The sequence below is a fragment of the Poeciliopsis prolifica genome, unplaced genomic scaffold (genome assembly GCF_027474105.1).
Source record: "Poeciliopsis prolifica strain line A6 unplaced genomic scaffold, Auburn_PproV2 SCAFFOLD029, whole genome shotgun sequence".
In the NCBI taxonomy this organism is placed as follows: Eukaryota; Metazoa; Chordata; class Actinopteri; order Cyprinodontiformes; family Poeciliidae; genus Poeciliopsis; species Poeciliopsis prolifica.
Genome location: NW_026562404.1, coordinates 5,411,401 through 5,439,202, shown reverse-complemented (window position 1 = coordinate 5,439,202; position 27,802 = coordinate 5,411,401). Strand labels below are relative to the sequence as shown.

Here is a 27,802-nt window from a genome sequence, read left to right as displayed (position 1 = left end):
AGGATCCATTACCATAGCAATGGAACACAGCAGGGCCAGCTGATTAGGACTACAAAACCGCATCACTGTAGTTCTAACTATTGCAGAACTCGGAGGAAAAGGCTGGACTTTAGAACTGCTTGTGTTTTGGGCCTTCTATAACTCTTTTTAACCAACCATTGTTACACATGGAATTAGTGTGAAAATTTTAAATTAAGCTTTAAAATATTTTCAAAATAAAAGCCTTGACAATTTTCCATCAATTAAGTGCTCTTTTGACCATTTTATGTCTGATTTTACCAAAAAATCGTTACACATGGGATTACATTGGCCATTTAAAATGAAGCTCACTGAAAATTTCAAAATAAAAGTCTTAAGATTCGTCTGTGGCTAATGCACCGCCACAGGCGCTGCAATGATATTAGCTTGCATTATCTTTCCCTCTCAAGTTAGGGCACTGTCTTGCACAGCAAGACAGTGCATTAGCATTAGCACAAACATTAGCATTTCACTAGCATTTAAGATTATTAAGAATAAGATTATCCTGCATGATCTTTTTCTCTCAGGTTTTCTCTTAGCATTAGCCTTTTACCTTAGCCTTTTCCTTTACTTATTACCCATGTTCAATAATTCATGCTTGTGACTATCCACGTGCTATTGATGACATTGCAGCTTTCTTTAGCATGGATGCTAATGTTTAGCATCAGAACGCTGGGTCCAAACCGACGGGCACACTTTGGCAGGCCCCGGTTAAATTTCTTCAGGAATTTTCTAGTTTTTTTTTAATTTAATTTCCTCATTACTTAGACTTTTTTTTCTGTTTGTGAAAATGAAAGAAAATCGTACATGGTTTTCAAAAATATTTCATCATGTATCAGTTCCCTTTGATAACCTTAAAGGGTGTACCTAATTGTTTTTCTCACATAAAAGAAAACAAGCATTGTTTGTGTGTGTAATTTAATTCGAGGACAAATGCATACAATTTGTTCCCTTTTAACAGTTTCATAAATCGTGTTAATGTGTTCCGAATTGGGGGGGAAAGAAGAACAGAATGAAAGGCTTTGATTCATGAGTGCAAACTTTAATCAACAAATTTAGCAAATGAACAATGATATGTTCTAAGTGTGCTACCTAGAGCGCAGCTGTACAGTTCAGAGAGTACAATAATTTTCTTTCCTGCTCCACAAATTATCTCTTTGTTTCATTTACAAACAGTGGTGAACATTAGCATGGTCTTTTTTTTTTCTTTTTTTTTTGCGCAGCTTGAAAAATTCTAGTTTCATTGAAAGCACTGATACGCCAAACACTTACAACAAAGAAGCAGTGGTTGCTGTAACACCGGCACTCTGTAAAGGTTGGTCTTCCTAAAAGCACAGTGATTTAGACTCAGCTTACGGTATTGCACCTTTATTTTAGGCAAGAACCTAAAGGTTTGTAATTCTCTGCTTTAGAAAAGTCACACGTAAGACATATAAAACTTCATCTTAAACACATAAACAGGCAAATTGTGCACAGTTATGTAATACTTAAGGCAATAATATAAACGTACATAAACAAAGTAATATTTGGAATAACTTTAAGACTGTAAAATATAACATTTAAGGAACATTCTCCGTTGTGTAGAAAATTATAAATCAATGACACAGTTTTACCACAGCATAAGGCATTTAAAAAAATGTAAAATAAACACAAACAGTATGGGTCCTAAAGCACATATAGCATAGGTTTGTCATGCAACACGGTTGCACCTTTATCAAATATCCAACAGGTGAAATTATCTGCTTGCAGAAAAGATTCTGTAAATGTAACGGTTTGAGAAGAATGAGCTCTGTGTAATTTTTCTTCCAATAAATACTGATGGTTTGTGTTTCCGTGAGGCACACATCTTTTCGTTTTTGCTGCAGTGATGGTGTAATATTTCATTTAAGCTGAATTACAAATGCACAGATCACAGAAGCAACACAAGGCTTATTTTGTTAAATAGTACCAGAAATTGGATTCTTCTATGTGCTTTCTGCTACGAGATCATACCTGAAAAAAAAATAGAACATGCAGTTTATATTCCCAGACTAACTGATTTTATGCAACATTTGTTAACTTGAATAATATATTAGTAGTTATATGAATACATTTGTTAATATGTTTAAATTATTAGTAAAGTATCTCTCTTTTTTTTACCATTGTGTGACACCAGCCTTGAGATCAATTTGGTCCAAATCCACTTGTAACTGAGGAGGAAAAAAAGCAAAAATAATCATGTTGGTAAAAGTAAAAAGAACTTAAAGTAATACCAAACTGCAGTTCTGATTGCAAAGTGCTCAAAAGTACCTTTCCAATGAGCTCCTTCTCTCGACTCATGAAGGAGCCGCTGTGCTTCACAGATAAGTCCAATCTTTTCTGCATAGACTCCTCCAGAGTAAAATCAAAGTCAAACCTGCAGAGTGACAGCGATAGGATGCAATTGTCACTTCTCGTTGTACCGCCATTATTTTTTGCCATTTGTCTCACCTCTCATTGAACTCTGGGTTGAGGTCCCTCTTCTTGGTGGCAGTTCGTCTCTTGGTTGTGGCCTTCTTGTCAGGCAGCAGGACAAAAGAAACGTACGGGTCAGCACCGTCCTTGGAGCAGGCTGCCAGGGCTCTGCGGATGAACAGAGATGCCATTCTTTTCTGCAATTAACGGTTCTGAAGGAGAAATTTGATAAAAAGTTACAAAAATGGTATAAAACCTGCAGGAGTGAACAATGATGAAGAGCCTGTTTTCGTCTGCAGAGTAGCTGATAGTGAGCTTCACTTGGCCGGCTGAGTTTCCATTGTCCGTGACGCTACAGACAAAAAGACACAAATCCAACATTTCTGCTAAGCATTTTTTTAAAAAGCAAACATGTCATACATGTTATGCAGTCCTCTGTCTAAGTTATGAAAATCACTGTCTGTGCAAGCCAGGTTTGGGACAAATATGAAGAGAAAAACTATGTTTGACGAACATGGAAAAACCACTTCTGTGCTTCAGATCAAGATGGGATGGAACCCATCTGGGCATGAATTGCTCTCCACCTCCATCTCCACATGCTCCAGGTGTGCCGCGACACACTGCTAATTGGGTGTCCAATAACTGCAAAGAAAAAAAAATCAAGCTTCAAGTTTTGTTCAATTAAGTTTATTTAAAAAGACACTAACTGACAGCCAATGTCCCCCAAATACACTTTATAATAATTAAAAAAAAAAAAAAAAAACATGTCAAATTTTTATCTAATCATATGGAGTACAATTGAGCCTAAATCCAATCAGATTAAGATTCATCCACATATACATTCCACTTTTTTTTAAATTTGAAGATTTTATAGTTAGCTACATATAAACAGAATTGGGCACCAGGGGACTTTCTAAGAAAAGGAAAACAAAGTTAGTATCTATACTTCATGGCAGGGATTCTGCGACGGATCCTAATAAATCTACAAACTACACCATGCTGCCAAAAGTATCCCCTCATCTGCGTCCACACACACATGTTCTTTAGAATGCTGGAATTTATTCACCTGTGTCCTCTAAAGTGACTGAAATATTTGATTTCAATTATTTGCAGGGATGACTCAATACATTTCACGGTAAGCTATATTTAACAACATTAGTTGTAAGACATTAGCTATAAGGGGGAACTTAGATAATCAGGCTCCAATGCATAGATCTGTAATCACATTCATTATGTTGGGGTATTTACAGGAAGACTGTTATTAGAGAAATAACTGGTGCTACGTCAAGAAGGGGCTCACCAAGACACACACAGCGAACACAAGAAGCATTTACCGTGGTACTCAAACAACTGCAACTGAATGCAAACTGTAAATAAAAACAAAATTCAAAGTCATTTGCAGCAGCTTTCTAGTAATTTGGACGTGGTAGGAGCCAATGTTGTGCTGAACCTAGTTCTACTTTCAAAAGTCACAGTTTGACATGAACTACACAAATACAAAAACTACAAAAACAAATCTGTGTCCAGTATCAAGAGTTCTCGAAGTGTGCAGTAATTTTCACAAAGTAATTCTCCATATTTCAGTTGCATTGTCACTGTGTGGCCAATTAATATTTATTAACTGATTACAATAAATTCTCTGGATAGGGTGAATATTCTTAATGCAATTCTGAAATAGAACAGAATTATCCTTTCAGGTATGACTGTGGAAAGTAAAAGGAAAGAGACAGTTTACAGAGAAACTGTAAACAAAATTACTGTAATTTGTACTTGTTATGGGACTGATACTTTCAAAATTACTGTAATTTTGTTTACAGTAAGATAAACAAAATTAAAAATGAGAATAAGAGATTGTTATGTTTGGAGAACACATAGCCTACTCAGATTGATAAGTATGTGCATCTAGAGAAATTTAAAATAAAAAAAATAAAGAAAATTGTTCAAGATGTTCATCTGTCTATTTGCATAAAACAGAATATTTACAGGCAGTGAAAAAACAGGAATGTGCAAAAAACAGCAGGGATGTAAACATGTATTTAGTTTTTGGGAGAACTGAGGGTTCTAACAACTGCTGGGAGGAACGCTACGGGAAAACGCTCCTTTGTGCATGGAGGATGCAGCAGTCTGTCACTGAAGAAGCTCTTTGATTTAAAACTGAGAGCTCATTGTACCTAAACAGGAACTTGTACCTTGATCTCTAAAATTTAATGTCTGGTGTTCCAAGGTGTTCCTTAAGTTATAATAGATTTACAGCAAATGGTGTTCAGTTGGGGTTTCCCACATACAAACCGCAGCTAACCCTGCTAAGTTTCTCTGAGCAGAAAAGTGCAGGCGTTGGCTGTTCTCTAAATTCTTCAATCATTAAATCAATCCACTCAAGTCTCTAACATATAACCAGCAACTCTTTTAGTTGCTAATAAGTTGCACAGGTTGCTTCGAAGATCAGGGCAGTTAAGAAAGATGTTTCTGTGGTACCTTGAGGGTGACTCTCAGCAGTATCTGACTTTCTGGCAGTGCTCCATCCAGTTTGAACCACTGGTCCAGCACCAGGCCCGACTCTGACAGCACCTCCCTCAGAAGGACAGTCAGGGACCCGAGAGTCTGGCCCCAGCTGTGAGAAAGCTATGAAAAGAAAATATATGAAAAGACATCAAACTTTGAAAATATCTTTGTGAAACATCAGATCAGAAGCAAATACGGTCATGATTCATGAGCGTTTTCTCACCTTCACTGTGAGTGTTTCATCTCTCGGGTCACGAACCAAAAAGTGAAACGCTTCATCCCATCGAGGAGACGTGGATCTCTCGCAGACCTTTGAGACGAACCAAAGGGAACTTTTACACCTTTCCACTGTGTTTGCTCTACACAATTTGCTCAAACTAAATGTAACTACCTTGGTTTTGTATGAAACATTTTTAAGTGTAACCTCTGCTCCAGCCTTTGGCTCTTTTCCATTCTTCTTCAACTGCAACCACACAAATGTTTTAAAGTGTTAAAGAAAGTTGCAGCTGAATTTCTGAGTTTTATGCAATATATCAGCACTTTAAATGAAGAACAAAGCCCCGAGGGCTACAATCTCACCGGCAGGCCATGGGCACGCTCCACATACACAAACAACACAGCCGCAGATGGCACAACCTTGTTTTGGTATGACTGTTGGGACTGATACTGCAATACCTGCAAAATAACGGAAAATAATGCCACTGTGCAACACAAAATTAGTGGCTAAAGTTTGTTGCATACTGAATGTAAACAGAGGGACGTTGAGATCAGAAATCTAAAACAGAAGTTCACTATTTCCTTTTATTAATATCCTGTACAGCTTTTGAAACTACCACACCATAAACTGAGCTCCTTCCTGTGGTTTAAATGTTTTTCTTTGCAGCGGAAACCAAAATCCTCTTCGGTTCGTGCTTGTTATAGAGCTGATGCAATGATAATCAAAATATAGTGATTTTGTGCAATGCAGTATTCACCCCCTTGGATGTCTTGCACTTTTGAATTAGCTTTAAAAATCAACCAAAAATAACAAATTGTGGCTTTATGGACAAGTAAAGTTGCAACAAAAATATCTAATGTCAAAGTGAAAACCACTTAAAAACATATAACATCAAATAAGAGACTGCATATGTATTTATCTCTTCGAGTCAGTATTTAGTAGATGATCCTTTGAGAAGTTTGTGTGGATAGATCTCAATCAGACTGCACATCTAGACACCATAGTATTACTTCGTAAAGCATTGCATATCATGAGAAAAAGAGATATTAAGTACATATCTTACCTGCTCCAGTCTCGACAGGTCAGTCACTCTGGACAGCCACTCCATCACCAGGTGAACTCGACCTGATTTTACATCATTAAGAGTGTACCACTAGAAAAACAATCAAGCAAAGTTAATGTGGTATGATCAGAAGTGCATTGCAAAGTATTTCTGCCCCCCTTTTCTGTGCCGTAAGGTTTCTGGGAGATATCGTGTGACGGACCAACACAAAACAGTGCATCTGTCTGCAGTCAGTTTGTGATGATGCTTGTTCTCCAGTTTTCTTTAACAAACCAATTGAGGTCTGTTGGACAACATTTGCCAGCAAGAGCATTAATTGGTTACTTCTGGTTTGGTCAGTGGGTTTCAGAGTAAAAGAGGCTGAATACATATCCAGGCCAAACATGTCATGAATACATTTTTTTTTTTTTTTGTGAAACTTGTTAAAAACCGTGTGTTTTTTTCTTTCAGTTTGTAACTGTGGGCTACCTTGTGTTGGGTCTATCGCATAAAATAAATACATAAAATAAATACATAAAATATACTGAAGCTTGTGACTGCTAGAAAGCAAAATGTTAAAAAGTTCAATAGACTACATTTAAAATAAATTTAAAAAGTAAACTGTAGATATAGATGATAACATGGATTAAATCTATCAGATTAATTTCACACACCGTATCAATGAACTGGGCGCTTATGATGTCTCTCAGGTTAAGCTTGAACCTGCAAACACAACATTCAATGAAAGGTTTACTCTCCATTTCCATACATTCAGTTAAAACTGATAAATAAAAGCAACAGTTTTACCGTCCGAGGAAGTCATCCTGATCAATGTCCTTATCAAACAGCTCAAACTGGACCTCCTGACCTGGAAGCTGGGTCAAAATCACCTTCACACACAAAAATGACACTTAGAACATTATGATTTCATTAAATCAACAAAACAGATTTTTGTAGCAAATTTTTAAAAAATAAATAAAAAGAAACCTCATAAAGTTCATTCCAGACAGGATTGAGATTCTCTTTGATGGTGTGGCTGCGGAAAGTTATACCAGCGACACGGATCTTGACGTAGGGGTCACTCTTTCCTTTCACCATGCCCCCCATGAAGTTGTCCTTGGCTATCAGGTTTTGGGCCTCCACCAGATGGATTCGTAACACTCCCTGAATGTACCAGAGCAACAACAGGCACTGTTACACATGTCTGTGAGCGCACTCTACTTACCCCATCTTGAGATAATGGTTTCTGTTCACCTCGGATGCAAACTCTGGGTCAGGGGTGGTCTTCTGCGGTCGCGATGGTTGAGGTTTAGTTAGCCCGCCGGACCCTGCAGAGTTCTGGTTCGATGCGACGTCGCCCTGACCCAATCCGGATCCTGAGCCTGAAGGGGGTGGAGACGGAGTTGTGGGAGAGGCGTCATCACTTAGCCACAAAATCTATCAGGGAATAGAGAGAGGGTTGGTTGAGCAAAAGAATCAGATAAAAAAGACAAGGCTGTAGCGGGTTTGTTAGTGCATATTCAATTAAATGAAGTCCCTGTTTTTTTTTCTTCTTAATCCACAACACGATCGTGTATTTATGTCCACACTGGATTTAATTTCTGCCAAGAAAAGATGGTTGATTTGATATTTTCAACCAGTTTAGTTTTGGTCTTCCTGTTACATTTGTCTTTTTTTTGTTTGTGCACAGGTGGAAAACAGGAGAAACACAAACCCTCAGCACAATTTTGGCATAGAGGCGGCTGGCTGAATCCGAATTTTCCAGGTGGAACCACTGGTCCAAGGTGAGCTCATTGCTTTCCAGGAGGCGGTTCAGAGGAATTGTCAAGCTGCCCAAGGACAACGCTCGGTCATCATCCTTCACCTAAAACATATTACCAGAGGACAATTTGTCAGAGTTTAAAGGAAAAGAGTGCAGTTAATAGATCAGAGGAAGCAAGAAATGCACTACATAAATGTAGAAAGGACTTACCTGAAAGTCAATATCTTGTTTGCGAGGATCCTGAATGAAGAAAGTGAAAGCATCCTCCCAAACAGGGTTGTTAGTCCCGTAGCAGGTCTGCAGTGGCATGAAGTGGACATCCATTAAGTTCAAAATTTGGTCCAATGTACAAACAACGGTTTCAATGCATCACAAAAGCATTCTTCTCACACATTTTCCATATTTTGTCACATTGACAAATTTAGGATTTGCTTTCATAGACCAGCGCAAAACAGTGCAGAATTGTGGAATATATAAAATACATATAGAATATATATAGAAAATATTGTATATTTTAAAATCAAAGAATAAAAAATCAGTCCCATTGAATTAATCATTTGTGGAAACACTGGTTGATAGGGATAGGTTAGCTTTACACAGCAAGAGGTCTGGGTTTTGACTGGGCCATCGTAATACATGCTTGAATTCACTCCATTGTAAAGCTGGCTGTATGTCTATGGTAGTCGTCCAGCTGGACGCTGAACATCCACCATCAAGTCTTTTGAAGCTTTTAACAGATCTTCTTCCAGGATTTCCTCATATTTAACTTTCCTGTCCATGTGGAAAAAAACATCCCCACAGCATGATGCTGCCACGACTACTTTGTTTTACCACTGGTGTAGACTCTCCAAGGTTATGTGACGTGTCAGTTTTTATCAAACAATTTGAAGAACATACAGGATTTTCTTTCCACTTCACAACTGTGCAATATTTTCTGTTGGTCTTTCACACAAATTGACATATAAAACATATTGAAATAAGTTGCAATGTGACAAAATGTGAGAAAGGTAAACTGATATGAAACCATTTTAAAGATACTGTACTTTTAAAGGTTTACCTTGCTTTCTTTAGTTGTGTCCTGAACAGAAATCTGCACCATTGGGCTTGGATCTTTGTTACCTTTCCTCATCTGCAACATTTTAAACAAATCAAATTCAGAGATTCAAAGTTTCGGCTCACGGCATGAATTAGTGATGACGATGGCTCACAGGCAGCTCGTACGCCTGGTCAAGATAGACGGCGAGGATGGCTGCAGACGGGGGATCAGCTGTCTTTGCTGTCAAGTTCTGGTTCTTCTGAATAACCTGGCAAACAAACACACAAAAAAGCAGAAAAATATTTTGATATTTTATAAATTCACTTTCTATCTATGGAAAGAGACATATGCAGTGCAGCGTGGCTTCACCTCGCTCAGTCTGTCAGCAGAGGACAGCAGAGAGAGCCACTCCAGCCGCAGGTGAACGCTGCCAGAACCGACGTCCCTCAGATTGAACCACTGCAGGAAAGACAGAGAAGGCTCATTACAAGGCTGATTCGGGTGTTTTCCACATCTTGCAAAAAGCCTGCAGGTTTGAGATCACAAGGAAGCACATGGTGTCTCCAGTGTCACATGATAACAGTATTACTGCAGTCTGACTCAGATATTTCTTTTCAGAGCAAGACAAAAGCTAATAACGGAATACTTAGATACTACTTCATTTCTAAAAGCACAAATACTTACGTCATCCACGATTCTGGCCTTTTTCACAATATCCAGATCAATCTTGGCCCTATAAGAAAGATGTAAGCAAAAGTAAACAGAAAATTTATGCATCTTTAAAATGTAAAAAAAGAAAAAGAGAGCTTAAAAACAGTATCAGCTCATGTTTTTAAGAGAAGCATGGGCTGAAATAGCAAAAAGCAGTTATGGAAGTGACATGAGAAGCACACAGAAACAGAGTGAGGATGAGTGAGAATGAGTAAGCTACCTCCCCAGGAAGTCATCCTGGTCTGGGTCTTTGTCAAACACTTCCACTTCCAACTCCTGACCAGGTACTTCATGGACAATAACCTGACGCACGCACACATTCGCACACACCGAAGGACAAACACCAAACCAACAAAGACATAAATATAGATAAAGCAGCAAATGGCATAAAACACACGCAATGCATACAGAATCACAATGGTAAAGAACACTTCACTGCTGTGCATAAACTGCTGAATAATTCAGGACATAGATTTCAGAACGCGTCCCTGAGCAAGTAGCTTCTTATCTCGAAAACAGCCGCTTCCTGTTGCCAAAGAAGACGATTAAAATCTTCACAGAGCTGTTTGCGGCAACAAGAGCGCACTGACTATAAGAGACTTAACTTAAATCCTAACAAAGCAGAGCCATTGACAAGGTGTGCGCCATCACACACACAAACCAGGAGGCGGTGCTGCTGGGCTCATACCAAAGAAAACCTGTAGATCTTTTGTCGTGGATTTTTTTTTTTTTAAGTGAGTTCCGGTTCCATTTGCTGTACCTCATACATTTCCCTCCACTGCGGGTTCAGGTTGCTGTCCACATGGTGTGAGGTGAAGATCTGGGTTCCCACGCGCAGCACGGCGTACGGGTCCGACTTCCCGTCAATCAGCCCCTTGATGACAGTGTCCTTGGCTGTGAGGTCCTCAGCTTCCAGCAGGTGGATGCGAACAACTCCCTAATGGGAACATGTGCACCCGGAAAGACAATTACACAAATATAGTTACAGTGGTTTCAGATATCTGGAGAAACCTACTGTATGAGAGATTTACCCTTGGCAGAGGGGAGCGAAGCTGCGCCACATGCAGGTCAGCCACTAGGGGGATAGTGAGGCGGTTGGGGAGAACCAGGTGGGAAGCTATTGCATCCATGATCATCGTGTCCGACATGGCACTGCAAAAGAATAATATTGGAAAATATTAACAATAAAACCCAAATGAATATTTGAATAATTTGCCAGTTAGTTTTCTTATACTTTAGGTATATGTTTATATTTGGCTGTTCAAACCAACACATTATGTTACATATTTATGGACACATTGTAAAAGCAGACACTAAATGATTTTATAAGCCCATTGGCTAACCTGTTCCTGTACACTGAAGCTCTTTTGTTAATCTCTGATTTTCTACTGGATGCATAGTGAGCAAACTCATTTCTGACTTTTCTGTTTGTTGGAGTAAATGTCCAACTCAGATGGATAAAAACAGAGAAAGCAAAGAACTAGTCTTAAAAACTCACTTGAGACCGGGGATATCCAACAGATTTGTAAGTCCAGTCCAGTTGATGTCCAGCTTCTACAAGTAGCAGGCGAACGAGAGCAGTAGTTTTAAGAAACGTCATAGTTAATCTGCGGGGCAAACGATGAAAACACTCACAGGCCTGCGAATAAAGAACATCGTAACAGCTCCGATCAGGGGCACGTCTCCAATCAGGGGCTCCAAGATCACACGCAGCTTTCCGTGGAGCTACAAGAGAAGAAAACACAGCTTAAAACTGACTTTTGAATCTAATGATAATTTTCAATTTGTGCACAAAAAAAAAAAAGAAAAGAAAAGACGTTCCACTGTACCTGCACTCCCTTCACACCGGCTTTGCAGAAATACTTCTTAATTTCGACATTTATTTCCACATCACCGGCATAACTATAAAGATGAGGCAAATATAAAGATAAATGTTTAACTAAGGGGAAGCAACTCGCAGGTGTTATGAAAGAGCTGTTATTTTTGTGCTGAGTACACAGATCTGCTGCTGCAAACAAACAGACTTCTTGGTATTGTAATTCAAGGAGGTTTCAGTCTCTGAAGCTGTGCTTAAAAGGACAGATTAAGGAACATTGTGGTGGGTTACCTGAGGTACAAATCCAACATAACTTGTCTTTTATCGTGCTCTGTGTGAGCCTTTACACCAACCAGCTTCAGAGCCTGTAAACACAAAGACAGCCTTCAATTAAAGCGAACCGAAAACCTTCTATCGAGCGACACAGAACCTTAGATAACTTCATTAGCTGTGGGTTATTTAACTTTTATGCTTTGAGCATTTTTATAGGAAAATAAACCCTTAGGCTTCAGACAGTTTTGACACCCTACCCACATAAGTACTTTAAACTATTGCTCTTACAACATAGTTAGCGACTCATCCATGGCGGTGTGAAAAGGATTGTTTCCAAACAACCTTTTAAAAAGTTCTTACAAAAATCGACTGTAAAAATATGGAATAAGCTTGCAGGCTATATTATTAGACTACCTCACCTGCTGCACAAACGAGGCTGAACCTTTGACGCGAACTAATAAAAAGCTCCCATACAATCTGTCCCACGAACACACCTTTTCTCCCAGGTTGACCTTAGTGAAGTTGAGGGTCTGCAGATGGATGCTGGAAGCTCGGATGGCAGGAGCAATGGTTTCTACCAGCAGCTTCTCCAGATACTGGCCAACAAAGGGCCAGGCCTGCTGCAGGATCTGCGCAACAGAGCACACGGCTGTCCATCACACCTCCAGCGCTCATCCAAGCAATGCAAAGAGAATATTCCGCATTATCATCAAACATGCTTTATTTGCATCAGTTTTTGGGATTAATGTATGCTAAAATTATATGCTTTGCATGCGTGAAACCCTCGCGGTAGAACACCGCACTTATTATCTATAAGCTGTCAACTCCAATAACAAATAAGTGGCAGCATGTCTACAAGTGCAAATGATCTCTTGGCTGACACATCAGGAAGCCTGGAGTGGTTAAGCAGGCTGGCTGAGAAACGAGGCCCATCATCTGTCTGTCCTACAAGCAGGTCGTCTGTCGCAGACTCCATTACAACTTACCCTCAAGATCACTGCTCTCCGTTATTAGTATTCATACTCATGCTCGCCCTGTGCTGATGCAAAGTGACTGCACTGACAGAGACAAAGAACTTGCAATATGATCTGAAATGCTTTCCTCTTAATTACACCAGCGGATAATCCTCGTCGGACACTGGCGATGCACCAGCAGACAGCTTAGAGTCCACTTGTGCATACTTTACCTGATTAATAAATGTGAGCCCTTAATGCTGCTGTTGTGGGAAGTCACTCAACTGAATCAGGGATGCCTCCAACGCCAGATGGAGCGGAGCAGCCCAAAGTCATACAGACAGCTCTGTGTTTAAACAGATGGAAGGTACACAGGTGCCTGCGGGCGAAACAGGCAACGGAGAGAGGGAGCATACCTTATTCAGCCACTCCACTTTTTCCACATCTGGAAAACTGACCTGTAGATGAAAAGCAACAGAAACTGAGGAACATACACTGAGTTGTATGACATACATAGAGTGTACTACAGGCAAAGATTTCAATGTGCTTTGGAATGATTTTATCTGATGATGACATCATCCATCAAGAGGCTTCACAATCTGAAAGTGCGGCGTAGATTTATATTCACCAACGTCTCCTTTGTCAATCTTTACAGCTTTAGAAATGTCTTTGGGAGAACCCCCCAAGTTTAGTCCATTTACAGAATGAACTATTGCCAATTCATCAATTGGATGCAGAGCATCTGCAAACCACAAAAACACACTTAGACCAACTTGATTTAGGCCTGGACTTTAACTAGAGCATTGCAAAACACAAATATGCTTTGATCTTAGCAATTTCATTGCAGCTGGTGATATTTTTAGGATCGTAGTCTAGCTGGAAGATGAACCTCCAGCCCAGCATCAAGTATTTTTCAGACTCTAATTGATTTTCTTCCAGTGTTGTCCTGCTTTCAGCTTTGTGCGTCTAAGACAAATTGATCAATTTTCACACAGTAGAAAAGCCTACCCACAGCATAATGCTGCCACCGCAATGTTTCACTGTGGGGAAGTCATGTGTGCAGGATGATGTACAAAAAAAACAAATAATTTTCTTTAAAACACACTCTCTTTTGTGTAGTAAAATATGAAAAATATTAAAGTTTTGCTATTGCAGAGTTGACCCCGCCTCTTGTTCATTGACTGCTGGGTGGGAAAAAAAGCAACTGTTTGATTTTAACATGAAGGAAAGTGAATTATGCAAAGTTATTCAACTGATGAATCAGTTTCCCTTTGCATGCATTTACTTTAAACAGTCATATCTGCAGCAGAAAAAAAAAAAGATTTTAACACGTTAAACTAAGCTAAGAGCTTCTCAGGAAACCAACTGACCACAGATGTCTTATATCTTCCAATATGATCTATGCTGACAGCATCCTCACAAACACCAGAACGCACGCGCGCGCACACGCGCACCCTTTATGGAGCTTATTCCACAATCTTGCCAGATATGGAGGTCCTGATCATCACCGAGCTCGTCCAGTTTTTGGAGCACAAAATGATCACAAGCTGGTTCACAGAGGGAGAAAAAATACATAAAAAAAAAACTACTTAAAATCTGCCTCTGAATATCTAAAATATGGGGGAAATGACGTGTGTAAAACATGTGGTTTTTACATATGTGGTCATGCTGCTGTTGTGGGAAGTCACTCAACGAGCGTAATTAAAGGCATAAAACGGTAATAAACGGTGAAGGTCAGATCCAGCTGCAGATCAACTTCCCCGTGCGCAGCTGAAAGCTGCAGGGCAGGATTCCCCCCTCTTACCCAGGGAGGCAGATCCCTCCTGGCTCTGAACAGCTTCTGCGTGGTGAACTCCACCTCGTTCTCCAGGAGGTACATGGACGACTTGAGCCTCATCTCCTTCTCCTGCCGACCGTGTCTGTAGCCCATGTAGATCATCAGCCCGAGCAGCACCAGGCTTATGCTGAAGCCGTAATATCCCGCCAGGTAAACCGGGAGCAGCGCAGCGAGGCATTTCCCGAACGACCACAGCGCGCCGACCGCCCCCTCACCGGGGGGGCGGCTCGGTGGCGCTGTCGGAGCCGCGCCGCCGCTCGTGTCCGGGTCTCCGTCCGCGGTGTGCATGTTGCTGGGATCCGGACGGCTTCACCGTCTCCGTCAGCTCTCTAGGTCCGGCCGCCCTTCTTACCTTCCCCCCCGCAGAGAGGCGAGCCCCGGCGCACAGCGACGCAGTTTAATCACAGGAACCATAGAGACGAAAACAGCAAAAAAAGGTGTTTCTATGCGCCTCGGTTCCGCAAGGGCTCTGTCGCGAACCGCTCCGGGTCTGAGAAGCAAGACAAGCGGAGACAGAGAGCAGAGAGAGAGAGGGGCGGGCTCAGCTTGCAGCCCTGCATCAGATCAGGCACAAACTCAGACCCTCGTATTAACTTGTAGCGTCATGTGCTGCCGGCGGGCGGGGCGAACACGCAGAATGCCAAAAAAAAAAAAAAAAGGTATGTTGCATCTGGAAATGAGCCTGAGAGCAAACTTGGATCTGATCATTTAACCACCGAGTCCAACAAGACAAGGACTATCTGTTAACGCAGCCTGTCAGTCACAGCACAAATCCTCCCCGTGTGCGCAGGCGCTCATGTCCACTGCAGCAACTTCACAGCAGCGCCAACAGGTTCCGAGATGCAAAAATGAATCTCGGATGAATTCGTGACGTACCAATTTATGCATTTCGGTCATTTCTGGTGGTTTTTAGCGGATCGCGGCAGCTGATCACATCCCAGCACCCATTTCACCAGAAATGCAGAACATGTCATCAGACCAAAAGGAGCAGGAACATTATGTCACGACCTACGCGGGAAAACCGCTAACAGTCACTGACCCACTGGTATGAAGCACATCAATAGAAAGTTGAGTGGAAGGAAAAAATAGGTTTGAAAACAAGAAAAGGGGAAGAAGCGTGTTACCCGTGATAGGTCCTCACTAAAACTAAATTTCTAAATGAATCTGAAGAAAGAGTAAAAAGAGACATGATCCAAGTTGTATGAAGTCCATTGTGAAGTTTCTACTGTCGGTGATGGTTTTAGGAGCCATGTCATCTGCTGCTGTTGCTCAACTGTGTTTGATCAAGTCAATAGCGGTGATCTACCAGAGAACCTTAGAGGACTTCATGCTTTCCTTTGTTGACAGACTAATTACATTGTCCACTGGGAGTTGGGACTTTAGCATTGCCAAACAACTAACAGCATGGTGAAAATATCTTATGACCAAAACTATGCTAATTGTGATCAAAATGTGTGCTTCCTTCACCTTTTTCAAGAGCTCCACTTTGAGTGAATTTCTGAATTCGTAACAACAATTTAAGGTCAGAACCGCAACAAGAAAAAAGTTAACCCAAATCTTGTCTTTTACCGATGCCTTGTTAATAAAAAGGGTTAATGCTACGTCTGCACCTGATTAGCCTCTAAATTAGCCTAAGCTAATCCCATCGAGGAGCTAAGGAGCATTGCCAAGAGGAAGATGAGAGACTGATGAGATTATGACTGATGAGGTCATAATCTGGACTTCTTTAACAACTAGGAAGTGCCACAGGCTGGTTAAGGCAATGCCTGTCTGGAAAATCCATTTTTTTGAGACTTATTTAGTGTTTTGATCTCCTGAACGGATCATTATTTTTTTTATCATAACCCATAGTCAGTGAAGTTAAAAGAAACAGACACCTGAAATATAACAGTCTGTGTGTAATGAAGCTGTATAATGACTTCTTTTTTTAAATAAATCACGGTAATAAACAAACTTTTTCCATTATTCTCCAGATTGCAGCGATGCAGCAGTATCGTTGTGCTGCACACAGATCAATATTACTCTCGTTGTATCCGAGCAGCAGCCGAGCCACCATCCACGGTATCACAGAGACAAAAAGGGGACGAAATGATAAAACATGGAACAGAAACTGACATTTACATGAGTTATTACACTGCTGCCTTCCCATATGGCTCTCATTTGCAGAGTCTCTTCTGCCAGCAAAACAGACCTGGTTTAAAATAGCTCTGGTGTTTCCTGGTAACAGACACTTGTCTGTATTTGCTCTGAGGGTGAAGCCTTTTATGATCCTTTGCTTACAGAGAACACACACTCTGTGAAGCAACCATAATCAAGTCATGTGAGACATATTGTGCGCCTTTTGACAGTATCCATAACCCCTGAAACATTTTCACATTTTTTCCATGATACAAAGGTCAGTGTATTTTATTGAGTCAAGACAAGTTCAGTTGTTTTGGACATTTTAGCAATGAGGCAATTGGAAGTGTTTTAAATGATGAAAACGTACAGCAGTTCACAGACAATAAGGAAGCACTATCACAGGGGCAACATAAAGAGGAGTAGTAAAAAGTTGCAGTACAGACTAAAATCAGTCTGTTTTCCAGTAATTGTTAATCAAAGGCATCTCTAAACAAATGGGTTTTCAGGCTTTTTTAAATTTATTTTATTTTATTTTTTTACAGAGATTCAGTAATTTTGCTGTTTTTTTGGAAGTCTGTTCCAGATTGGTGGAGCATAAAAACTGAATTCTGCATCTCTATGTTCAGATTCTGCTCCTAGGGATAAAGAATAGACTTAAACTATAAGACCCGGGTCGAGCTGAAGGATGATACAAAACAATGGGGCCCTTTAATGTAATACTTTGGTGCCAATCGGTAATTTATAAACGAAAATAGATATTTGAAAGTCCATTCTCCCAGCTACATGGACACGCTGTTAAATCTTTATAACAGGCTGATGTGCTCAATCTTTCTGGTCAGTAACAACCCGAGGACGTACACGCGCTCTAACTCTGGCCTTGAAATGTTACAAAAACAACACCACTGTTACGAGGCCATGTTGTTCGCTTTGGTCACATGCTATGTAGGGGAGAGATCAATCATGTGGAAGAAAAATGTTGTGGTCAGATGAGACCAAAAATGAACGTTTTAGCCTCCATGCAACACGCTGCATTTCCCCAGTGAACACCGGGATGGTGTGAGATCTGCGTGGCTGATGGTTTCCTGTAAAATTCCCAGATGTGATTAAGTTGTCGCATCAGTATTCTCTTCCTTTCTTATAAGACATGATTCTGTTCAAGGTATCTGCATGTAAAGGGAAAAACATGTTAACTGTTCTAAAAGTACTTCTCGTGAACTGACGCTTTTACGGTTAAAACGATGAAGTAAAATTTTACAACTTCAAACTTGAGACTTTTTAGTACCTGAAGTTAAATTGTCAAAAAAAATTGTCACATTTTTTTTTTTTTTTTCATATAACAGCCAGATAATTCAACGTCTCATTGGACACAAAAAACATACTAATCAGGATGTGGAAGGCAAAGTATTCATGAGTTGCATACTTTTACTTTATTATTATTATTATTATTATTAATTTTTTTTTTACAAATAAAGTAACACAGTATATGACTTTTTCTTTTCTTTTTGTCCACCAGCACAGTGATTCGCTTTGTACATTCTGACAGTTTACTAGTCCTGCAGTGAAATCTTAAGAAACAGGCTTCCATTGGTCTCTGAAACCTCAAAACCCATGCATTAACCAATAAATGTTTCAATAAAAATATTGATAAGAGGAAAAATTGAATCATCTTCTCCAAGTCACAGCAGAAGCAGAAGTGGACATCACAGGATTAAGAGTCTGAGATGTTGAAATGATGTGGCCACTGATGTAAGAAAAGGTGGAAGTCAGCACATAACTGGGTCATGTTGCTCAAGTTAAACCTCTGGCCTTGGCAGAACTTCATTACATTTAGTCAGCAAACAGAAACAGAAACAAAACCCCTTTAGAAACAACAGCTTGGTCACTTCTGCTTGATTTTTCTTTGAACGGCGCCATCTCGTGGGCACCCTCTTGCCTCCCGAAGCTGCCTCAGTTCGAAAGTTAATTTTCAACCAATTTATCTATAAAATGTTCAGGAGCTGCAGAAGACACCTGTTATGTTCCCACGGGGTGTTGTATTGTTTACAAAAACTCATCAGAATTTCAAAGGACCATGTGATGAGGTGCAAGCACTGAATGCTGACAACTCAACACGTTCATTTGGTAAACATGTTGAGTTTCATTTTGTCCACAACAGGAAACAAATCATATGACACAGAGCTTTAAGAGCAACTTTTCCAAAGGCAAGAGGCAAGGGAAATGACTTGTTCATGCTTCAAAGCATGAGCTTCATCAGTAATTCAGCTGGCAATCCTGCCAGAGTTAGAAACAGCTTGGCTCCATACCAGGGAATTCTGATTGTAGAATTGTGAGGAGAATATCCTAGTACATTATCATCAATCTCTTAATTCTTCTTTGTAGTTAAGATGCTTCCAAAACTTTGGTCTGCGCGGCGTCTCCAGCACTGTGACTTGCCAATCTTTCGTCCTGGCAATCAGCAGTGAGCAGCAATACTTGAGAGTGGAAGGTATGCACTACTCTATGGTCCACAGAGCTGATGAGAACTCTGGTAACTCCAGAACTGTGTCTGTCTTATCACTGAAAGTTGTTTTAAATTACAGGAAAATTTGAGTGGTTATGAAATTATAATTTCTTAAAACATTTATATTCAGTTACTTATTCAGTTTCATCTTTAGAGGCAAATACTTGATCCAGCAAAGCTGTACATAAATGCTGCGGCAATAAAATACATTGTGCAGCACTAGTGCAACCATACACATACAAGTGTGACTACTGCAATTATATTGAGCAACAAATTAAAAGCATTTCATTTCCTATGGGAACATTTCAATATTCATATTTCATCTGTTTAGTTCATGGAGGGAACCTAAATCATCTTATTGCTGAAGATGATGTCACAGTGTAAAGTTCAAGAGAAATGAAACAGGTGCCACACAGTAACTGCTGAAACATGTTGCTGAACAGGAATGGTATTTTCAACCTTTTATACAATTCAGGTAGAAATGTCCATAGACACTGGCTTGTCCAGAAGGACGTAGACATTGGATCAGCATGTACAAATGCTGATCTTATATAAGATCAGCATTGATACGTTTTTAATAATTTTTCAAAATCAAATTTCTCATTCTTGTTCACACACATAAAAATAGATATTATTTTTTGACATTCTCTGTCTTTGATGGCACTTCCAAACGTTCCCATGAGGTGGTCTAACTTGACATGGCAACGCACTCCTTCGTCGCAAGGGGGCGGTATTACATCACACACGTTGATCTACTGCGGTAAACACTCACCACGTTCAACAAGGCGCGAAGTTTGGTTTGTAGATTTACGGTTTTAAAAAAAATATCCTAGACATTTGTTTCTTTTTCATGTTTTCTTAACAATGTTTCCTTAAAACTACGAGAGAAAAACATTAAGCAACAACAAACTAATATTTAGAGGAAAATATCCCAACTGGGACATTGAAAACTGGTGGTTGTAAACTTATTGTGTCTCATGTGCGACTCATCTGTCTCCTCTTTCTGAAATCAAACCATTACCATCCAAAATATCTAAATTGTTGAAATAGCATAGTGGTAGTAATAGGGTTAAAATGTAGGAATGATCTATCAACAAAACCAATGAAATCTGACCCATGTCCAGAAGACATAATATATCTAATAATAAAATAAACAACGCTGTTGGTAAACACGCAATTTCACTTTTCTGCTGATGCCAAATGTTGAGATGTTGTGCTGAAGACACATTGGCAAAGCTTGCTTGCGTCCCATTTGCAAGTTCAAATAAAACGTGACTCAGGCAAGATTGAATTCCTGTGCAGTATCCATTTCCCTAAATTTCAAAGACATTTCATAAATGGACTCCACAGCTTCACAAGTCACTTTTATTCCAAAGGGAAAAAGGTATGTTTTCAATAAGGCCTGATGAAATTCATACATTTTAATAATAATCATCTTAAATTGCCTTTACTACAACACACACACACAAAGAAATAAGCACAAGATTGATGTCAGTTGGTTATTTATTGTTTCCAAAAATAGTCTCTGAAACTAAGATTTACAAAAGCGGCAATAAATCTTAACAGCTTCTGGAGTTCATGTGTAAAAACAGACGACTGTCAGACCTCCTGGTGGCACCAGGGGCCTGAACGCCGAAACCTCGACGGGAGTTTGAACTGTCCACCGCTGAGGAAAACGAATCCCACACAACCCCACAATTTCCTTACTGAAATGACAAGTCTCAAGATGCGAGTGGGAACTGTTACCCAGGCAGCCCTGCTGTAGACTCCTAGAAAGATCACGCAATGCACCAGAGCACAGACCTAATTGATCGTAATGTAAACGCTGGAATTGAGCTGTGTCAGCAACACGATCTAATAAAAAAAATGTGTGTGTCAATCATTTTGTGCAAAAGTTACCGCTCCGCTCAAAGGCATGGTTTCAGTTGTACCACCAATGATCCTCTGAATGGTGTGACTGAGCTCTTGTCAAATGGAGAGCTGCTAGGACAACAAATATATATATATTTATATATATATATATTTTTTTTTCTTCACGGTTAGGAAAGCTGAGTCAATGGGAGTTTTTCTGGTGTAAATATATCTTTCAGGGACCAATGAGGCAGGTAATTAGCTATGTTTTTTTTTTTTTTTAAAGCCAATGTGTGAGTGGAAATTCATGAACGTAAAAGGAAGTTTGTCTAGAATAACTGAGACTCGATGCCATGTTTTAGAGTTATGGAGTGACAGGACTCTGGAGCAGCTTCCTCCCAGACTGACATCAGAGGCATTCACAGCAGCGACGCGCCCTCGAGTCCCTCAGACAGCCGGGACAGAAAGAATCGTGACGTCTGTTCTTTGGGTTCATCGGGTTCCTGCCACCGTTTATTAAAATTTTTACTCGGCAGCTTCGGTCTCCATCGCCTGTCCTGTCGCATTCTCTACGGTCTTTGAAGCCTGTTGTAAAAGAGATAAAATAAAAATTGAGTAAAGAGCTAGAAAAGATGTTTAAAAAAAAAAAAACCCAGGATAGTCACCTTCTTTTTCTTCTTCTTCTGAGCCTTGCGGCTGGCCGAGCTCTGAAGCAAAACCTTTAAGAACAAAACACTTATGAGGCGAAGGACGACATACGTCTGGACACCAGAGTGTTTATGAAGAGGTCTAACCTTCAGCTCCGGGTCCTCCACGTCATGCTCAGAATGGTAGAGCTCGGGCTCAAAGAGGCTGCTGGTGATCCGCAGAGGTCCGTTGGCCATGAGCAGAACGGTGAACTTGAACTGGGCCACAAATTCCCCTGAGAAAAAATGGGAGTGGAAAGGTGAAGATTGTGATGAAAAGTGCATGTGCGTGTGTGTGTGGAGCAACATGAAGACAGTCACAAGGTTTCTGGACACATCAGACTTTGATTTTCAAGATGTCTTTTTAAATTACTAACACACATTACATAGATATTTCTAAATACATCAAAATACTTTAGGAGGCGGATTCATCGACAGACAGCGACTTGCAGCAGAAAACCAGAGAAAAGCTAAATTACTCGACCAGTCTGACTAAACACAAACTCAAATTTGTTTGAATATTAGCATCTTCTGTATTACAAATCAAAATGACATGCCGCATCTCTTGCGTGTCGACGGGTGCATTTTTCAGAACAACTTGGTGACATATGCACGACTCTACTCCCGCCTCCCTCATCGTCCCACTTGCCTTCCTTCTCGTACAGCACGGCGAACGGCTGCAACAGCTCATGCTTGGCACACTCCACCACACCCAGCCTGGCCTTGGCTTCGTCCTCAAACGCTCTGAGGACGCAAAACAGTGGGGAAAAAGGCGTCGGTGGAAGGCGAGTGAAAATGGCCGGCTAAGATGAAGATGAAGAGAGCCGACGTTACCTCAAAGTGAAAGGCATCGTGTCGAACCGTCTCTCCATCTCGCTGAAGAACGTGCGGGACGTTTTCATCTTCAGCCCGTAGACCTTATTGGGGTCTCGCTTGTAGACTGTGGTCCGCTGGCCTCCGTCCTTTGCCTGCAATGTTGAACGAGAAAGCAGTTCTTTTAATTCTCGAGTATTGTAAAGATAAAGAAAAAAATCTGGTTACGTCACAGTTACCTTTCCCTCCCCAGTGCTGATCAGCACATCCACAGCGTAGACCTCGTGTACTTCGAATTCCGCCTTCTCATGGTCCTTTCTGTAAACACACACACACACACAGAGCTGCGGTCATTTGGCGGCGACGGACAAAACAACCGAGTGAGCAGCGGTTCGCTGAGAAAGCTCACCTCTGCTGGTCTGTTGGGTTCTGAATGATGGTTTTCTCTCCATCGATCAAATGCTGTTTAAGCTGATGAGACAGCATGCCTGCAGACGATGAAGGAAGGACTTTAGTCTCAAACTTGTGCTAAGCAGATCGTCCATTTAAAAAAACAAACAAACAAACAAAAAACAAAAACAAGCACACACCCTCAACTGCAGAGCACTTGAATGACTTGGCGATTTTGTTCCAGGCTTCTGTGACCTGCGTGTTCTGAAGGAGAGGGAAGTGTTAGCGGCGCCGCGACCCATGATCCTTCAGGTTTAGTCAGAGCATTCACACACCAAGTTTTCTCAATTTAAAGCTACAAACTTCAATAAACTTTACTGGGATTTTTCTCCCTCTCACAGACCGTCACAAGGTAGAGCTTCATAAATCAGCTTTTAATCTATTGTTTTAATCTATTGTTTTAAAAAAAATATATATTTTTTACAATTGCAAATCTGAAAGATGGATCATACATTTGAATTCACTCCTGAACTCTGATGACACCTCCAAATAAAATCCGGTGCAACCAATTCTCTTCAATCAATTTGTATGGTCACGGTGAACAATGGTGAGATAGAACCGAAAATTGATTACATGCAGAGATCATATGAATGGAGGGTGGAACCGTCACTGGAAAAGATCAGAAAACACTTGGGCTGAAGCAATTAATCAAATTTATTGCGACGAATCGATTATCGAAAACAATCATTAACAAATTTGGTTATCTAGTAATCGCTACATGGAGTATACAGACTCTGAAACATGCCATTTATTTAAAAAAACAAAAAAAAAACTACACAGAGCAATAACTAAGGAAAAACTTTACAAAACATATACATTTTGTGCATGCCTCCTTTGCTACTAATGATCAAATGTACAAAAAAATGCCATGCTATTGCATTTTAGGGACAAAAAATTATTTTCTTATTTCAAAGAGGCATTGAATGACTTGTTTGTTGACATTTTTTAAGCCAATTACTCATCAATAATCGGTAGAATACTCGATTACTAAAATAATCGTCAGCCGCAGCCCTACAACACACCATTTCCTGTGAGAAACACGGTGGTGGCAGCATAATGCTTTGGGGATAACTGTTGATCAGCAGTAATGGGAAGATAGAGCTAAGTAAAGCGAGATCCTGAATAAGAAACCTGTTGTTGTGTTGATTGTCCAGTAACTGCAAACATGCAGTCAGAGCTACAATCCAGTGGTTTACATGACAGCAAACTCAGGCGTTAAAACATTTTGTTAACGAGTCAAAAGCTTTCAAATCCCTAAAGGAGTGAGTACATCAAAAAGACTTGCAGTCGTAATTCCGGAAAACTCACAGCAATCGCCGGACTGAATACAAAAGCATGCCAGTTTTTGTTTGTGGTAGGCATGGAGCAAAAACAAGTTCAAGGAGCATGACTACTTTGCAAGCCAGTAGATATGAAAAGGAAACGGCGTCACCTGGTTTCCTGGCTTGACGAGCCGGAGAGCAGCTTCTGCACACAGGTGAGCTGCTCTGATGACATCAGCTTTCCGCCCTGTTACAGGGTTTTCCTGAGGATAGACAAGTAAAAAAAAAAAAAATCACTACTAAGCTGGCGATGCTGCAACGGTGCATGCACGATATGGCTGCTAACTCACCTTGGTTGCCCCAACAACAAAGCTATGAGCCACATTTGAGATGAAGCCATCGACATGCACCCCGAGGTCACTGGACACAGAAAACAAGACGACACAGGGGTAAGGAGAGCCGTCACTGCCAACAGTTTACCTCTTTGGTAGGCACAACAATGGCAGCTTACATCTTCACAAGGTCCCCATCTTTCAGGATTACATCCGGGTCACTTTTCAGAGGGGAGAAGTGACACACGCAGTTGTTGACCGACACACAGGTGGGGAACGCGATGCCTGAGGGGGACAGAACGCGAACGACGAAGGCGAGACTGAAACACCGACTGAAGAAAATCTGAAGGTGAGAGAAAAAAAAGCATTTACCTTTTTTCATCTCTTTCTCCCTTTTGAAGATTTTACCGGTTTCTGCTGCGATGAATTCATCTCCTTTTTGACAGAGGCTGAGCACTGAGACACCAGGCGCAGCAGCCTCGGCTACTTTCTTCAGAGCCTCTGCAGGACAAAATGAAAGGGAGATGAATAAAGAATGCAAAGGCTAATACACAGCTCATCAGACAAATGCAGTGCTATGCAAAAGTATTTGTACCCTTATTTGTTTATTTTTTTACATTTTACACGAAAAGACAAAAACATAGACATCATCTGTATTCTGTATTCTCAAAATCGGAACTTTGTCGAACCGCCTTTTACTGTTTTTCATCCGACGCACATGGGGCCTACACAGCCACAATGGCAAAAAAACCAAAACTGTCCTGTTAAAAAAAAATTAATAATTGGTCGACTCTCGAAAATCCCAAATACAAAGTGCAACAAGGAGAAACAGTGAACAGGTTCAAGCAGAATACTTTTGCGGGGCACTGCATCTCTTCTGTACTTTAATAAAGTGTAATGTTTTAAGGAAATCAAGCAGGATTGACAATAAAGCTCAGTTAAAATATTGCACGTCTAACAATTTTCAAACACAAGATGACACAGGATGGCTTTAGGTTTCTGACGCGATCTGACGCTTTTGGTTCTCGTCTCATTTTCGCAAAATTATATTCGCAAACAAGCCAACACTGTCCAGAAAGGCTGACAAGCTGCATTTAAGGCCCAACCAAGACAACACAAGCAGTAAATTAGCTGCTTTATACAAGTCCCAAAAATCCCAGTAAGGACACGCTTTCCCTGAGAAAAATCATAACTGCAGCCATTTCAAACTTCCAGACCGGACAACAGATTAGGGTTGGAGATAAAAGCAAATAATTCAAATGTGTTTATTTATTTATTTTTTTGTGCATTTTACCAGGATGTCATCTGAGCTATAATGCTCAGCAGGGCAAGAGACAATTTATTTTTTTAAATTACCTCTACGTCATTTTTTTGTATTAATAATAATAATACAAATAATAACAATTACTGTTATTATTTTAGTAGGTTCAGATTTTCTGCTGATTAGCTGCTTGCAAATGGAAAGGAGTGACTCCAATGATTTCAAGTTGAAATTTTTGGATGGCAAGATTACAAACAAGATTAGGTCATAATCTGGATTTATATTAAGTCAAAAACAACATAGATTGGATGCTTCATATCATGCTATCACTTTAATTGAGCTTCTATTATTAGCTTCGAAGAACATGAATCCTAAATCTATAATGACCATTCTTTTAATGAGTGGCATTTAAACGTAATCTGTATGCGTTTGAATTGGCAGAAGGTTTACATTTAAATTCCTGCTCCATTAAATTCCTGCTAGCCTGGGTTTCCATTGTTAACTGATAGTTTAGCAGTATCAGCTAGCTGCTAGCCAGTTAGCTCGGCTACAGAGCTAGCAGCCGAGCTCATAGAGCCAGATTCATTTTAATAGACCTCGAATGACTAAGTGATACTGTCCGTATCAATGTTTTAAGACCAGCGCTTTTGTGTGCGTGTGTCCGTAACAAGCACTGACTTTCTTTTTTTATTATTACACACAGCCCTGTTCCTCGTTGCGGCACATGGCACTGCCGCTTTGCCCGGATAGCTGACACTGCTAACTAACGTCACACGGGTTACTTATGAGCTGATCTGTATCAAGCAGTTTTTTTTCCTCTTACGGTTTGCGATTTCCGCTCCCATCTTGTACTTGGTGACCACCAGGTCTTCGGCGATGGTCTGCTCCGGTGTCTCCTCATCTCCAGACATTGTTGGCAGTGTGCAGACCGCGAACTCGGAGTAACTTTTTTTTCTGCTCTTTCTCCCCTGGTGGTTGTCAGTCAGTCAGTCAGGCAGGCACCGAACGGACCACGCTGCTTCCGCGCCGCTGCACGCAATGCACCGGTGTTGAGCGAGAAAAAGCGCCCCGGTCAGGGAAGCACCTTCAGACCGACGACAGTCGTTTTCACTGAACGTCATCTGAAGAAAATTAACCGTAGCGGAAAAACTAAATTTTCTTAAGCGCATAATTTATACTATTTTCTATTTTACGATAAATATATATGTACACACATATATATTTTTACTTAAATATATATGTGTTATCGCTATGAAAGAACAATTAAATAGCAGCACTCTCCGAAAATCAATATTGGAATTGAAGCAGCATAAAGAGATTTTCAGCTAACATCTCACAGAGAAGGAATTTCGCTGTGACAAATTCGTTCTCACGGCAACCAATGGGGCTTTAAGAACAGGGATACCTTTTGCGATACAACACCGGTCTCGTCGCTCCGCTTGACTTCAGCGAACACGAGATCCCGCCCGCTGTCAAAGACTCACTCTGAAGTCAAGATAGTTCACGTCTATCTTGGGGCGTCACATTCCAAACTACCGTGGCCCAGGAGGTAAAAAAAAAAAAAAAAAAGATCTCTACAATTTACACCGAGAACTCGCTTCTTTGAGTTCAATGTCTGGAAAATATAAAATAATATTGATTCAATACCCCAATAAGCCAACTTGGATCCGTAATTCTGATTTTATTTTTTTTGACAAGTACTTCACACATAAGTAGAATTTGTATGCTAATCTGAACTATGGGGAAATTAGAAAATTAAGAAATAAGAAGAAAATACCGACGTTTATATATTCAAATTGGAAAAAAAAAATACTTTGATAATGGCACTTCTTGAGATATTTCTCTGTCTCACATTGTGTCATGTTCTGTTGTTCATGATGTCCCTCAAGACAAGCTAATAATAATTTTGGTAGTTATATAAAGATT

The 27,802-nt window shown here is 40.3% G+C and overlaps 2 protein-coding genes across 3 annotated transcripts; both read right to left on the bottom strand.

Annotated features, from left to right (window-relative positions):
* Positions 1-1,039: 1,039 nt before the first annotated feature.
* On the bottom strand, positions 1,040-15,370 carry esyt1a (extended synaptotagmin-like protein 1a). The gene is made up of 31 exons (XM_055049634.1): positions 14,568-15,370; positions 13,180-13,221; positions 12,305-12,439; positions 11,829-11,902; positions 11,551-11,623; positions 11,357-11,446; positions 11,220-11,275; positions 10,753-10,873; positions 10,482-10,658; positions 9,942-10,024; positions 9,695-9,743; positions 9,380-9,469; positions 9,183-9,278; positions 9,032-9,103; positions 8,185-8,271; positions 7,927-8,076; positions 7,467-7,649; positions 7,200-7,376; positions 7,020-7,102; positions 6,887-6,935; positions 6,234-6,323; positions 5,533-5,628; positions 5,345-5,416; positions 5,177-5,263; positions 4,927-5,073; positions 2,966-3,093; positions 2,708-2,803; positions 2,488-2,619; positions 2,308-2,413; positions 2,158-2,207; positions 1,040-2,010 (listed from the first exon to the last, which is right to left on the bottom strand). Exons 1-31 carry the CDS (start codon positions 14,886-14,888, stop codon positions 1,983-1,985), a joined length of 3,240 nt encoding a protein of 1,079 aa, XP_054905609.1. The 5' UTR covers positions 14,889-15,370; the 3' UTR covers positions 1,040-1,982.
* Positions 15,371-20,706: 5,336 nt separating this feature from the next.
* On the bottom strand, positions 20,707-27,298 carry pa2g4b (proliferation-associated 2G4, b). 2 transcript variants are annotated; one of them, XM_055049633.1, is made up of 14 exons: positions 27,282-27,298; positions 26,700-26,905; positions 24,988-25,116; positions 24,795-24,900; positions 24,634-24,703; positions 24,454-24,546; positions 23,162-23,225; positions 22,981-23,059; positions 22,811-22,889; positions 22,593-22,726; positions 22,408-22,502; positions 21,867-21,994; positions 21,738-21,791; positions 20,707-21,657 (listed from the first exon to the last, which is right to left on the bottom strand). In XM_055049633.1, the coding sequence occupies exons 2-14, from the start codon at positions 26,785-26,787 to the stop codon at positions 21,598-21,600; spliced, it is 1,179 nt and encodes a 392-aa protein (XP_054905608.1). In that variant the 5' UTR covers positions 26,788-26,905; positions 27,282-27,298; the 3' UTR covers positions 20,707-21,597. The 2 variants fall into 2 exon arrangements, with proteins under 2 accessions (XP_054905608.1, XP_054905607.1); XM_055049632.1 differs by lacking the exon at positions 27,282-27,298 and having other exon boundaries at positions 26,700-26,924.
* Between the last annotated feature and the right edge of the window lie 504 nt (positions 27,299-27,802).

What these genes read in the sequence shown, in the direction of transcription:
- esyt1a (XM_055049634.1), bottom strand. Translation starts at nt 14,888, where the DNA reads ATGCACACCGCGGACGGAGACCCGGACACGAGCGGCGGCGCGGCTCCG. An exon ending in TTCGCTCCCCTCTGCCAAGG is followed by an intron (nt 10,659 to 10,752) that starts GTAAATCTCTCA and finishes TGTTCCCATTAG; the next exon opens with GGAGTTGTTCGCATCCACCT. An exon ending in ACCCAGAGTTTGCATCCGAG is followed by an intron (nt 7,377 to 7,466) that starts GTGAACAGAAAC and finishes TGGTACATTCAG; the next exon opens with GGAGTGTTACGAATCCATCT.
- pa2g4b (XM_055049633.1), bottom strand. Translation starts at nt 26,787, where the DNA reads ATGTCTGGAGATGAGGAGACACCGGAGCAGACCATCGCCGAAGACCTG. An exon ending in GGAGAAAGAGATGAAAAAAG is followed by an intron (nt 24,901 to 24,987) that starts GTAAATGCTTTT and finishes TGTCCCCCTCAG; the next exon opens with GCATCGCGTTCCCCACCTGT. An exon ending in AACCCAACAGACCAGCAGAG is followed by an intron (nt 22,890 to 22,980) that starts GTGAGCTTTCTC and finishes GTGTGTTTACAG; the next exon opens with AAAGGACCATGAGAAGGCGG.